At 34.5% G+C, this 14,842-nt stretch overlaps 1 protein-coding gene across 1 annotated transcript; it reads right to left on the minus strand.

The window, feature by feature from the left end:
* Nucleotides 1-410: 410 nt before the first annotated feature.
* LOC143410203 (EF-hand calcium-binding domain-containing protein 13-like) lies at nt 411-14,530 on the minus strand. Its single transcript, XM_076870944.2, has 5 exons — nt 14,501-14,530; nt 10,897-11,057; nt 6,322-6,436; nt 1,647-1,777; nt 411-510 (listed from the first exon to the last, which is right to left on the minus strand). The coding sequence occupies exons 1-5, from the start codon at nt 14,528-14,530 to the stop codon at nt 411-413; spliced, it is 537 nt and encodes a 178-aa protein (XP_076727059.2).
* Between the last annotated feature and the right edge of the window lie 312 nt (nt 14,531-14,842).

Genomic DNA, 14,842 nt, shown 5'->3' on the forward strand with positions numbered 1-14,842 from the left:
AAGCCCAAGTTATGGTAGAGGTTAATGTCAAGAAGGAGTAAAGGGTAGAATACCCCTTAGCATAAAGGTACTGATAAGGGTTAGGGCTGTGGCTTAGCGGTAGAGCACTTGCCTAGCATGTGTGAGGCACTGGGTTTGAGTCTCAGTTCCACATATAAATAAATAAAATAAAGGTCCATTGACAACTAAAAATAATAATAATAATTTTTTAAAAGGTGCTGATGAGACTATTTTAGTTAAATCCATAAAGCAAAAGATATTTATGGACTAAACTGTCTACTTTTTTTTTCTCAGGGCCTGCAGCATTTATCATATAATGTAATATCAGTTGATATCATAAGCCACTGGGAATGGAAAAATGGCACTAACTGCTGAAAGAGCATATAATCAGGAAATTTATTCAAGTAATTCTAGAACTTCTTATTACCACTTAATTCTTCTGCATAAAAATGTCCTTGAGGTATTTCTTCATATAATGTCAGGGAGAGGTTAGAATGTATTTTCTTTTCCCTGTCAAAGAAACATCCACATTAGAAAGCAGCAAATACAATTATATAAAAGCACATTTTAAAATATTAGCAAACCGGATCTGGGGTTGTAGCTTAGTGGTAGAGTGCTTGCCTAGCACATGTGAAGCACTGGGTTCTATTCTTAGCACCATATTGAATTAATTAATTAATTAAAGGTATTGAGTCCATCTACAGGTAAAATTTTTTTTAAATATTAGCAAATCTATCAATAGCCTGAGATTCATATCCGCTTTTCTCCCCTCCCTCCCTCCTTTCCTCTCTCTCTCTCCACCTCCCTCTCTCCCTCTCCCCCTCCCTCTCTCCCTCTCTCTCTCTCCCGCTCCCTCCCTTCCTCTCTCCCTCCCTCCCTCTCTTTTTCATCATAAGAACCTTTACCAAAGAATTTTCCAGTGATAAGAGTTTCATATTCTTCCCCTAGAATTCCCACCTTATTTCTTTTACACACTCTATCTGTAAGGAACAGAATTTACTGAGCCTAGTCAGAAAATAGACACCATTCTTTCATTGTGGTCCAATTTTTCCTATTATAAGTCACAGCAATTTTTTTAAGAAAGTTGTTATAATAAGGCAAATAAAAACATCTTTAGGGGCTAGGTTGTAGCTCAGTGGTAGACCACTTGCCTAGAATGCATGAAGCACTAGGTTCAATTCTTAGCACCACATATAAATGAATAAATAAAAAAATAAAGGTTCATCAACAACTAAAAAATTTTTTTTGAAATCTTAAACAGCCAAAGAATCAAAGATCTCATCACCTGTCAGTAAAAATGTCTGGAAAAGATGATTCCTTTGATACTATTATAAATATCAGTATTAGAAGAAATATTAAGAGTGTATATAATATAAGATTCTTGTACAAAAGTGGAAAATGAGGCCCAGAAATGTAAAGTGAATTTTACAAGGGCCTAAACTAAAAGATGATGTCAATTAGTTCTCAATTTAAGTCTTCCAATCCCAAGTACAGTGCTCTTATCTCTACTTGATCCTAAGAGCACAGTCTCTTAATTTGCACAAACTATTTGACATTACATATGCAAAAGAGACAGATAACTCTGGAAAATAAAATACCCAATCTTGAAGCAATAGTTAAGGAATAGAATACAATGATTTAAATACCGAATAAGTGAGGAAGATGTATAAATAGGTAATGAAGTCTCGGGAACATGGTACTGATTCGGCAACTGGCATAAAGTGCTTTCTTTCCTGGTCATCTCCTCCTTTGACAGCTTCAGAGAGGGAGAGGCAATCTAGGTCCAAAAGCAAGTATGTTGGTGCCTGAAATAACCCTAGTAATCCATCACTCTTAGAAAATGAACCTCTTAAAAGATAATCATAACTTGAGCTTCTCACCTAGCTATGCTTCTGATGTAAAACTGCTTTCTGTAATTAAATTGCATTTCATATATGCTAAATTTTTAAATAAACTATACAATGTTCTTTCTGCAAAACCATGTTTTTCTTAAGTATATCACTAATTGCCTTCTAATTCATATTCTGTCAATTTGCAGTCATGAATTTTACAGCACAAGGAAAACCTATGGTATAGTGAGAACAACATGACTCAGCTACCAGACTAGGCTACATAAACAGATTTTAACTACAGGTACAAAATAATATGAAGAATCAACACAGTTATTCAAATGACACAGGTAATTATTGTCATGATTGAGTAAATTATCCACTTACCCCTGCATATACAAACATGATTTAAGAGACAAACAGCTAGATAAATAGAAAAGTACCACTTTAGAAAAGGAGGACTCTATTATAGATGTCTTCAATTTTATATGGAACCTATAACCTTGAGTTTCAAAGACTACTCAGAATATAGTCTATATAGGGTTGTGATTTGTTCTGCAACATATTCAAGCCACAAAATATTGATAGAAATTGGTACTGAGATCCCAAAATCTTCAAATCAATGTTCTCAGCAAGAGTAGGCTAGGAAAAAACTTACCTTCACTGGAGGAATATGCCAAGTGTGGTTTCTTTCTGTCTCAACTCTGGGCTGGAAAATAGAAAGAGAAGAAGAAAGACCATTTCTCCTCATCAGTTATAGCCATGTCTCCAGGCACACACAAATTGTGAATTCAAATTTACAATAAATATGTGGGCCAGGTTAATTGAAATTTTAAAAATTCATTTAAAATGATCCCAGACATATAACAGTTAAGAAGTTCAAGGCAGAAGCAAATGTAAATTCTCAAAAAAATTCTCTTGGAGGTACAGAGATTTATCATGAGACTCCCATAAATGTAGATCAAGTATATGTGAAAGAATGAACAAAATATAAAATGTTCAAGGGCACAGTTAATATAAATGAGAATCTTACAAAATGACAGATTTTGATTCCCAAAGATTTCATATATTTATCAGATACCAATCTTTATCAGATACCCTTAGTGAAGTAACTAAGGAAAATGAGCAAAGAATATGATCTAAGGCAGATTTTTAAAATCAACAAATAAAACTTTTAGAATTAAAAAATATAATCACTGAAATTAAAATCTCAATGGGGAAGCTGGGGTTGTGGCTCAGTGGCAGAGCATTTGCCTAGCATGTGTGAGGCTCTGGGTTCAATCCTCAGCACCACGTAAAAAATAAAAATAAAGGTATGTGTCCACCTACAACTAAAAAAAAAAAAAAACATAAAAATCTCAATGGGGGGCTGGTTCTGGGGCTCAGCAGTAGTGCACTTGCCTGGCATGTGTGAGGCACTGGGTTTGACTCTCAGCATCGCATATAAATAAATAAAATAAAGGTCTATCAACAACTAAAAACATATTTTTTAAAAATCTAAATGGGAAGGCTAAACTGCAAATTAAATTCAGGTGGATGAAGAACAAGTGTACCACAAAGCACATAAGGAAAAATTACAAAATACAAGAAAGAAAAAGAGAAATAGAAAAAAACAATGTGAAGTAATATTGCTATAGTTTAATGGGTTGCTCTGTTAAAGACTTGGTCCCTGGGCTAAGTCTGGAGGTAGTAGAAGCTTTGAGAGGTGGAACTCCATGACAGGCCCTTAGATCACTGGAAGCATGACTTCAAAGGGACTATGGAATCCTAGTCTCTGTCTCACTTTCTGCTTCTTAGCTCATGAGGGTTGTGGTTTGCTCTGCAACATATTCCTGCCATTACATATATACATATTCCTGCCCCATCAGAGGCCCAAAGAATGGAGCCATTTGATCTTGGACTGAAAATTCCAGAAACATAGGACAAAATAAAGCTTTTTCCATTTATAAGTTAATTTATCAGGTATTTTATTATAGTAACATAAAGTTAATACAAATGTGAAAGAACATGAAGAACAGAATCATAAGGTCTAATTTACATATAACAAGAATCAGAAGGATAGTAAAAGATTAAGGGATAAGAAATACTCTTAACAGATAATGAACTCAAATTTTACAAAACTGAGGAAAGGCATTCAACCTCAGATTTAGGAAGCACAACAAATATCAAAATAGAAAAATAAAAAGGAAATGTAGGAGTTAGTATGGGGAGTCTGCCATTCTTCAGATCCGTTTCCAGGTTCCTCCTATACTTAGGAGCCCTATGCTTCTGTGCTTCACAGGTGCTGAAAGAAGCACAGGGAGAACACTGGGCACCAGGAAATGATACCCTCTTGATGTAGGAGCTTTCTTTAGAAAAAAATGTCATTTTTCTACTTCTTAGCAGTGGAAACTCTCATTTATCATAGTCTAATTGATCAAGATTGACAACTATGTCCCAGAAACAATTCTTGCCATCATCATGCATTTGCCAGAGGTGGGAGCCCAAGACAGAGAAGATCTCCAAGGAATCTCTGAAAATGTCTTCTAGAGAATTGCTACCAGGGCTGAAAGAAGATGGATTATGAATTGTAAAAAACAACTGAGATGCTTGCAGGGCAGCCACTAGCTGTATGGCTGCACACTTTCTATGGCTACTTATGGCCAAACATGTTAACTGAAATATGCCTCTCTTGTTCACACTAAAAAGAGAATGATTGAACTCATCTGGGAAACAGGGGACACAAGCAGTGCCTTGCCCTAGTGGAACAGTAATATGAACCTGAGGAATCATGGGTACTATTAGGATGTAGTTATTAATGAGCAATGGATGCATAGCAAGGTCACAGGTTTACTTTAAAGTTCTTCAAGTTACTGCCAAAGCATTTCATAGAAGACATAAGAATGGTAAACAAATATACAAAAAAAAAAGATTCATCATCTCTAGCAATTAGAGAAATGCAAATAAAAACTACATTGAGAATACATTTCACTCCAGTCAGAAGAGCAATTACCAAGAATACAAATGAAAATAAAATGGTGGTGAGGATGTAGGGAAAAAGGTACACTCATATATTGTGGTGGACTGAAAGGTGGTGCAACTACTCTAGAAAGCAGTCAGGATTCCTCAAAAAACTTAGAATAGAATCACCATTTGACCCAATTATCCCACTCCTTGGTTTAAATCCAAAAGGACTTAAAATCAGCATACTACAGTGACACAGTCACATCAAAATTTATAGCAGTTCAATTCACAATAGATAAGCTATGGAACCAACCTTGGTGCCCCTCAACAGATGAATGGATAAAGAAAATGTGGTATTTATACACAATGAAATATTACTCAGTCATAAAGAAGAATTTTATGACTTTTGCCAGTAAATGGATGGAGCTGGAGACTATCGTGCTAAGTGAAATAAGCCAATCCCCAAAAGTCAAAGGTTGAATGTTCTCTCTAATATACAGATGCTAACACACAAACAAGGAGAGGAGGGGGAAGAATAGAAATTCATTGTATTGGACAAAGGGGAATGAAGGGAAGGGAGTGGGGATAAGAATAGGAAAGACAATAGAATGAATCAGACATATCTTTTCTTTGTTCATACATAAAAACGTCACAGTGAATCTCCATATCATGTAAAACCAGAAGAATGGGAGATCCTAGTTAGAATTTACACTCCAGGTATGTGTAATATGTCAAAATACACTCTACTGTCATGAATATCTAAAAAGAATGATTTTATTTAAAAAGCTCTGAATGAAATTGGAATAGAAATAAACTTTAAAAAATAAGCAAATGTAGGAAGTTGAATGATGCCTCCACAAAAAGATATGTCAATGTTCTAATATCTGGAACCTTTGAATATAACCTTATTTGGAGAAAAATTCTTTGTAGATATAAGTTAAGGGTCTTGAAATGAGTTATCCAATAATGGATATGTTCACAAAAGTAAGGAAGAGGGAAATTTGAGATAGAGGAGAGAAGGCCATAAAGACCCATGTGAAGATGAAGGCAGAGACTGAGGTTATGCTGCCACAAACCAAGAAACACTAGGCTCATTTTTAAAACAGCAGAAATGTCAGCAGAGGACACAGGTTTAAAAACTAAAAATCAGTTTAATGGAGAAAAAAGGACAAATTTTCATCATCTTCTGAAAGGATTCCTTATCTTTATTTTTTTAAAAAAAGAAGGAAAACCAAGCATGACGGTGTACTCCTAAAGTCAGGAAGCTGAGGCAGGATCAACTCCAGCCAGGGCAACATGAGACTCCAAAGTTTAAAAAAAGAAGAAGAAGAAAAAAAAGAGAGAGGCTGGGGCAGGAGGATCACAAGTTCAAAGCCAGCCTTAGAAACTTAGCAAGGCCCTGACTCAAAATTATAAATTTTTTAAAAAGGGGTAGGAATGGGACTCAGGAAAAAGAGAGGAAGAGGAAGGAGAAGTAACACTTAAAATAGTGACATTTTAAAACTTGGACAAATATTTGAAGGTGAAAGGAAAATTTCCAAATATTTACCTCAGTTCTTGTACTGTGCAGTTGTACTTGTAAACTTTTCTTTCTCCTGAACTTTTTTGCTCCTGAAAAATCAGAGGATTTTTCTTCTCTACATAGGAATACTGATGTTTTATTCCTAAATCACACAGAAATCAGAATAACTCCTAGATTGCTTTTCTTCCTCTTTCCTTCTTTTCAACATTTAACTATGGAAATTTTCAAACATAAATCAAAACAGAATAATGTAATGATCCCAGCTATCACCCAGCTTCACTAACGGCCAGTCTTTTTCCATCTATAACTTTACCCCTGCTCTTATCCTTTATTATTTTGAGGTAAATCCCAGTATCATATTATTTCATTACAAAGATCTTTTGGGGAGGAGTACTGGTGACTGGACCTAGAGACACACTACTACTGAGCTAAATCTCCATAATTTTTCATTTTTTTATTTTGAAACAGGGTCTTGCTAAATGGCTAAGGCTGGCCTCAAACTTATGAACCACCTTCCAACTCCCAAGTAGCTGGGATTACAGGCTATGCCACTGCACCCAGTCTCATCTGTAAAGATTTCAAATATATATCTCCATAATATACATTAGGTGTTTTTTTCTATAAAGAACATCTAAAATGCTATTATGACCCCTGAAATATTAACAGGCATTTCTTAATATCATAAAGTAAGATAATCAGAGTTCAAGTTTCCGGTTGTCACTTAAACAATATAAACTGTTTCAACAATTTGCATCAGATTCAATAAAGTCCCCATGTTATAGTTGGCTAATCTGTCTTAAATCTCCTTTTATCTATAGCTTCTCCTTTCATTTTTCGACGATGATGAAAATGATGATGATGATGTCATTTGTTCCATAGATTTTCCAATCTGGATTTTGCTGGCAGCTTCATCATGATCATAGGATTCTAAAAGTTTGATCATATTAATGTTTAATTTTTTAGAGGGAAGTACAAAACCACTTGGTTTTTTAAGTGGTGTTTTTTCCTTCAGGAAGTACATAATGTCCAATTGTCTCTCTGTATAATTTTGAATACATGAATTTAAGTATATTTGATGTAGTTTAATCCCTGTAAAAGTTATTCTTTATTGATGCTCTAATTTTCTCATCTTCAGTGGAAAAAGGCAGGAGCTTCTTCAAGTATGCACTTAAGTCCTCCTGATGTATCACTGGTAACATTCTTCCTTACTTTTCTTATCTGTGGAAGTCAAGATGTTCTGGGCCTCTCTGTCTATTTTCTCTACCTGAAATTGGCCACATCTCCAAAGAGCCTTTTAATAAGAAGTGGTATTTCAAGGCTAAAGTCTGGGCACTAGAAGCTAAACTGCCTTTTAATAATTTGCTTTCTTGTTACTTTTATTTCTTATTTCCACTTCCTATTGTACTACAAAGAATTTTCACAACACAAAAACATCACATAAACTATACAACAAGATAAATACAATTAGCCTGAATCAAACTGAAAGAGACAAGACCAATGCTCTTGGAAAACTACATAGTTTTACTTCAGATAATCCAGGATATATCTAAATTTCAAGGACAAACATAAAATTATTTTTGTGTTCTTTAAACACTGTTAACTAGGAATGATTCCAGGCTGAACTAGATTCCAAACTTGTCTTATTCACATTGAAATTACCTGGGGAGCTTCAGAAAACACTAATACCTATGTCCCATTCCCAAATATTGGTTTAAGTGTTTGGGTGTGGTCTGATATTGAAGTTTTAAAAAATACCCACATAATTCTAACATGCAGACAAATTGGGACTTACTATGGCAAACCCCATAGATTTGCTCCTGTCCAGTATTCACATCAACTGAGTTGCAGCTCCTCATACTTGGAGTAATATCTTACTCTTCCTTGTTCACAGAACTAAAAGTTTTTTCAGAAATGGTTCCTTCTTTTTAGAGCAAGAACTGCCTAGGTAATACACAGGATAATGACTAAGTTATATATTTAATAGTTTTAGGTAAATTTAGTCCTAAACAAACTTGTAAAATAAGAGAAAATTTTATCATACATCCAGCAGATACTTTGCCCTTTGGAAAATCTGTATCCCTTTTATTTTTTTAATTTATTTAATTTAATTTATTTATTTATTTATGGGGAGAGGAGTGGTGGGGGTTGAACTCAGGGGCACTCAACCATTGAGCCATATCCCCAGCTGTACTTTGTATTTTATTTAGAGACAGGGTCTCACTGAGTTGCTTAGTGCCTCACTTTTGCTGAAGCTGGCTTTAAATCACAATTCTCCTGCCTGAGCCTCCTGAGTTGCTGGGATTAGAGGCATGCGCCAGGGTACCCGGCTTCTGTTTCCCTTTTAAATCCAATCCCCCAAATTCCTATCCTGAAATAGAAATTACCTATCTTACTTAGTCCCCTCAACAGACCTCTGGTCCCATAGGCAATGACTTTCAACTATTTTGAAAATAAATAGGCTAACATAAATTTTCTATTGAGAAACAGTTCAGAAAGAGAATATATAATAACCATTCCACAAAACAATACTTATCCATATTATGTGAAAAGTACTCTAATGTAATCAGTTCTAAACTATTTCCTTCAAAAAGAAAAAAATAGTAGTGACTTTCTTTTTTGTATTGTTTGGGTTTTTTGTTGTTGTTATTGTTGTTGTGTAGTTTGGGGTTAGTTTGGGGTTTTTTTTGGTTTTGTTTTCTTTTTTTTTTGGTAATGAGTATTGAACTCAGGGGTGCTTAACCACTGAGCTACATCCCCAGCCCTTCTTTATTTTGAGACAGGATCTCACTAAGATGTTTAGGGCCTCACTAAGTTATTGAGGCTGGCCTTGAACTTGTGATCTTCCTGCATCAGCCTCCCGAGTTGCTAGGATTACAAGAATGTACAATCATGCCCAGCAACTAGTAGTGACTTTCTAAACTGATTTCATGACCATTAATTTTATGACCATTAATGGATCACAGCCTAGAGTCTACTGCTGCTTTGTCTCTCCCACCTCTTCCCTATATATCCCTCCTGAAACTGAGTATTCCTATAACTGGTTCAATCATAGCTTCCACTCTACTACATGATTGTGGTGTTTCATCTTCTTTTTTAAGTATGTTTTTAAATTTTGAGCTGCTCCAACATCTTATGGAATAGAGATGATTTGATATAAATAATGAATAGTTTTAAAATATTTATCCTGTATTCCATTCCTTTGGGGCATGTGTCTCCAAGGTACTAAACTACTTTGAACAATGCTAAAGAAACAAGGTAAGGGATATTCCCCCTACCTTCTACTCCTTATTAGATAACAAGTTCTATTGTGATCTTCTGGAAACAATTGACTTGCTTTTGCCATCTAACAGAAATCATGATAAAAATGTTAGATTAAATAAAGTAGAAATACAAACTTATGGTAAGTAGAGGAGATTTGGGTTTAAGTGCCTCTTTAATCACAATGCTCAGATAATTTCCAACTTCACCAATTGGTAAGACAAGCATATAGGTAGACAAAGATAAAGTGAGATATATCCAGAATGTTTTCTCAGAGCTTTCTTCTTTTTCAAGAAGCAAGTTTTCTATTCCAATCTTTTAAACAGAGATATGGATAAACTGTGGTATAAAGGTGTATAAAGGGGCTGGGGATGTGGCTCAAGTGGTAGCGCGCTCGCCTGGCATGCGTGCGGCCAGGGTTCGATCCTCAGCACCACATACCAACAAAGATGTTGTGTCCGCCAAATACTAAAAGATAAATATTAAAAAAAAAAAGGTGTATAAAGAATTGTAATACAAAAAAAATAGAGAGCTCATGTATAATGGCATAATTTGGCGTGAACATACTTTCAGAGTTACGAAAAACTGTGCTGTGAATGGATAGCTATGAATGTAATGCACTCCACTATTGCCATGTATGTAAGAAATAAAAAAATATTAAAAATAAGCATTATTTATCCTGAATATATGTGAGAGGCTAGAGCTTCTTTTGTAACTAACAAAAGGTAACCAAGGCAATGAAATATACAAAAAAAAAAAGAATTAACAAATATTCAAATGGCTTAATTTTATGGAAGTCAGTAACCCAAGCTCAGATAGAAGAACACTTTTATTTCCTTCCTAAATTATCTTTAAGATAAATTTTTTAATATTTATTTTTTAGTTTTCAGCGGACACAACATCTTTGTTTGTATGTGGTGCTGAGGATCGAACCCGAGCCACACGCATCACGCATGCCAGGCGAGTGCGCTACCACTTAAGCCACATCCCCAGCCCCCTAAGATAAATTTATATGGTCTGGGGATATAGCTTAGTTGGTAGAGTGCTTGCTTCACATGTTCAAGGCCCTGGGTTCAATCCCCAGCATCGCAAGGGAAAAAAAAGAAGATAAACTTACAGACACATTGGTAATTTTGATAATTGCTCTCTTCTAACTGGTATTCTATGATAGATAACAGACTTCCATATAGTTGTGACAGAAGTGAACAAAGAATGTAAGAATGGCTATTTAAGAGTTAAAGCTATGCTCCTGAAAGAATGGCCACAAATAAGCAACATAAACTATATGTTTGGCACTAACAAAAGCATAATTCTATAAAGTTAAGATCAGCATTTTTAGCTTACACATTTTTATGTTCTGGGTTATAACCCCTAATTTCAGGTGAAACTTTGTTCTCCACTATTTTAGAAAATTTGATGTATTTCTTGTTTTCAATATTTCTTGTTCGCAAGTTGGTTCCAGAAGAATTAGAGTTATTAACTGATAAGCCAATATTTTCTTCTGCCTGTGAACAATCAAGAGTCACAATTATCCATGTTCGCTTTGTACCTATACATCTAATGCAACATTCTGGGTCCAATAATTCATGTTAGATCAGTATTTATTCTCAAATAATGCTACCAAAGGGAATTTTGTTTAAAAGGATTTTATTCATTAGTGCGTTATTATTTCAGATGACCTACTTTAAATATCATCAGTTTTCCTCAATGCATTATGAACCTCTAAAATACATGGCATTCATTAATATATTTAACAATACCTGAATCTAGTTCTTAAGGCATCAGATTGAAAATATTTACCATATGCTTTACAAAGCAATAGTTTTAATCATAAAAATTACATACAAATCAAAGGCATGATCCATGAAAGAAATAACTAATCAACTTGACTCCATTAAAATTTAAATATTTTGCTCTATGAACAAACCTATCATGAGAAGGAGAGGATAAATACTGGGAGAAAACATTTGCAAAGAACATACCTCATAAAGGACTATTATCCAAAATACACAAAAGACTCTTGAAACAGCAATCAGAAAAGAACAACCCATTTTTAAAAGGGTAAATGATCTGTACAAATACTTCACCAAAGAAAATGTAAAGATAGCAAATACGCATATAAAAAGATGTTCAACATCAACTGTCATCAGGAAATTGCAAATTAAAACAAGATACCACTACACACCTGTCAGAATGGTGAAAATCCAATAATGAAAACTATAAGACATTGAGGGATTGGGGTTGTGGCTCAGTGGTAGAGTGCTCACCTCACACATGCAGGGCCCTGGGTTTGATCCTCAGCACCACATGGATAAATAAAATAAAGACATTGTGTTCATCTACAACTAAAAAATAAAAACGTCCATACTATCCAAAGCATATTTGATGCAATTCCTGTGATAATTCCAATGTCATTTTTCCAAAAAAAAAATTTTAAATCCTAAAATTTGTATTAAATCAGAAAAGACCCCAAAAAGCCAAAGCAATCTGAAGCAAAACAAAGTTGGAACCATCACACTTCCTCATTTCAAAATGCATTGTAAAACTATAGTAATCAAAACAACATGGTACTAGAATAAAAACTAGAATGGGATTGAAAACTCAGAAATAACTCAAGTATTACAGTCAGCTGATTGTTGACAGGTGTGGCAAGAATATACAATGGGGAAATAACAGTATCTTCAACAAATGGTGGTTGGAAAACTGGATATCCACATGTAAAAGAATGAAATTAAAAAAGAAAAGAATGAAATTAGACACTACTTGTCTAATTTGAATATATAAAATTGACTCAAAATGGGTAAAATAAATTACAAAGCTACTAGAGGAAAACCTTTGGGAAAAGTGCCACAGCACTGGTAATGGCAGGGTTTTTTGTTTTTTTTTTAATATGACCCAGAAAGCACAGATAATAAAAGTAAAAACCGACTACTAAGACTGAATGAAGGACTGGGCTACAGCTCAGTAGTAGATCACTTGCCTATCATGCATAAGGCCCTGGGTTTGATCCCCAACACCAAAAAAGGAAAAAAATAAAACAAGAAGGGCATTGCATCAAACTAAAAACCTTCTGCACAGCAAAGGAGACAACAGCATGATGACACAATCCACAGAGTGGGAAAAAAAATTTGCAAACCATACACCTGATAAAGGGTTAATATCCAAACTATATAAGGAACCTAAACATATCAAGAAAACAATCCAATTAAAAAGTTGGCAAAGAATCTGAACCGACAATTCTCAAAAATAAACATGTATAAACCAGGTGCAGTAGCATATGCCTGTAATCCCAGCAATTCAGAAGACTGAACCAGGAGAACTGCAAATTCAAGGCCAGCCCCAGCAACTTAGCAAGATCCTATCTCAAGTTAAAAAATAAAAGGACTTGGAATGTAGCTCAGTGGAAAAACACCCTGGGTTCAATCCCTAGTACTGAAAAAAAAAGTACAAATGACCAACAGATTTGAAAGAAAATGTTCAATATCTCTAGTCATTATGAAATGCAAATAAATTACAACCAGTGATACTACTTCACACCTGTTAGAATAGCTATTATCAAAAAGATAAAAAATATCAAGGATTGGCAAGGATCTGAAGAAAAGGAAACCCTTACAAACTGTTGATTGGAACATTAATTGGTATAGACATTTTTGGAAAATAGTATGAAGGTTCCTCAAAAAACTAAAAATAGAATTATCATATGATTCAGCAAGTCCACTTTTGGGTATATATTCAGAGGAACTAAATAGTATGTCAGAGAGATACCTGCATTCCCAGATTGATTTTAACATTATTCACAATAGCCACAATATAAAATCAACCTTGGTGTCCATGGACAAATAGATAAAAAAGAAATTGCAGTATATCAACACAATGGAATACTATCCAGGCTTAAAAGGAAGGAAATTCTGTCATACCCAACACCATGGATAAGACAGAAAGCTACATGAAATAAGCCAGGTACAGAAAGACAACCCTGCATGAACTCACTTATATGTAAAATATAAAAACCCTGATCTCATAGACACAAAGTAAAAAGCTGTTTACCAGAGGCTGGAGAAGAGGGAGGGATGGGGAAAAGGAAAATATTGATCGAAAGAGTACAAAGTTACAGTTACACTAGAAGAATTTAGTGATCTGATGCACTGTATGGTAACAACACTTGTTAATAATGTATTGTGTATTTCAAAATGACTGAAAGAACAAATTTTTAATATTCTTATATCAAAAATGATAAGTTGATGAGGTGATGGAAACAATGGAATGATCTTGACAGAATCATTCAATTACATATACACAGCTGAAAACACCAATTTGTATCCCTTAAATATACACAATTATTATTTGCCAATTTTAAAATAATTTTTTTAAAGAGAGAGAGAGAATTTTTTAATATTTATTTTCTAGTTTTCGGCGGACACAACATCTTTGTTTGTATGTGGTGCTGAGGATCGAATCGGGGCCGCATGCATGCCAGGTGAGCGCGCTACCGCTTGAGCCACATCCCCAGCCCAATTTTAAAATAATTTTAAAATTCAATGACACTATTTTAAAAACGTGAAAATCCCAAACACTATAAGTAACAAATATGAACAAGAAAGTGGAACAAAAGGAACTCATTCATTGTTGGTGGGAATGCAAATGGTAACAGCCACTTTGGAAGACAGTTTAAATTCTTTGATCTCTTGAAGAATTATCCAGGTCCCTACATTCAGAAGATATTCCCATTACACCCCACAGAAATTCTCTTCGTATGGTACTACTTGGGTTGTTAGATGACAGTCCAACATATGTTCACTAAAAGAGCTCAAAAATCATCTCAGATATTAGGCAGGTTCCTGAGGACTTTATTACTCTAAATTTGCTTAATGATCATGGATGTATAATAATATAAACTAAAAAATACAGGGAAAACAAGGAATCTTTAAAAACTGTCTTGAACAAATACCTGGCAGAATAAATGTTCTTTTGTTTCCATCTTTCTGCTGAGAGATAAATTCTGCTCTTCAGGATTAAAAGGCCTTGATCAACAAGTATGATTGAGCAACAGTACAAAAGGATTTCCTGCAGAAATAGAAAAAAATCATATGTCTATTTAGGAAATTTAAGTAATTATATTTATAATTATATTTATCTACCTGAAGTTATCTCTTCAGTGTAACACTCACTTAAGGTTTAATACCTAGCATTGCAGATACATGGACATAAAAAAGCAATTATTAGATTATAAATCACAGGAGAGCACCCAGTCCCTTTGTGGTATAAAGAGAAGTAAATAAATGCATCTCAA

Source organism: Callospermophilus lateralis, chromosome 11 (assembly GCF_048772815.1).
Source record: "Callospermophilus lateralis isolate mCalLat2 chromosome 11, mCalLat2.hap1, whole genome shotgun sequence".
Classification (NCBI taxonomy): domain Eukaryota; kingdom Metazoa; phylum Chordata; class Mammalia; order Rodentia; family Sciuridae; genus Callospermophilus; species Callospermophilus lateralis.

Bases quoted from the DNA above. Each gene is read 5' to 3' on its own strand.
- LOC143410203 (XM_076870944.2), bottom strand. From the start codon at position 14,530: ATGGAAACAAAAGAACATTTATTCTGCCAG. The intron at 11,058-14,500 runs GTATTTGTTCAA...GATTGTTCACAG, and splicing joins AAGAACATTTATTCTGCCAG to GCAGAAGAAAATATTGGCTT. The intron at 6,437-10,896 runs GTAAGCTAAAAA...TGTGTGATTTAG, and splicing joins AACCCAGAACATAAAAATGT to GAATAAAACATCAGTATTCC.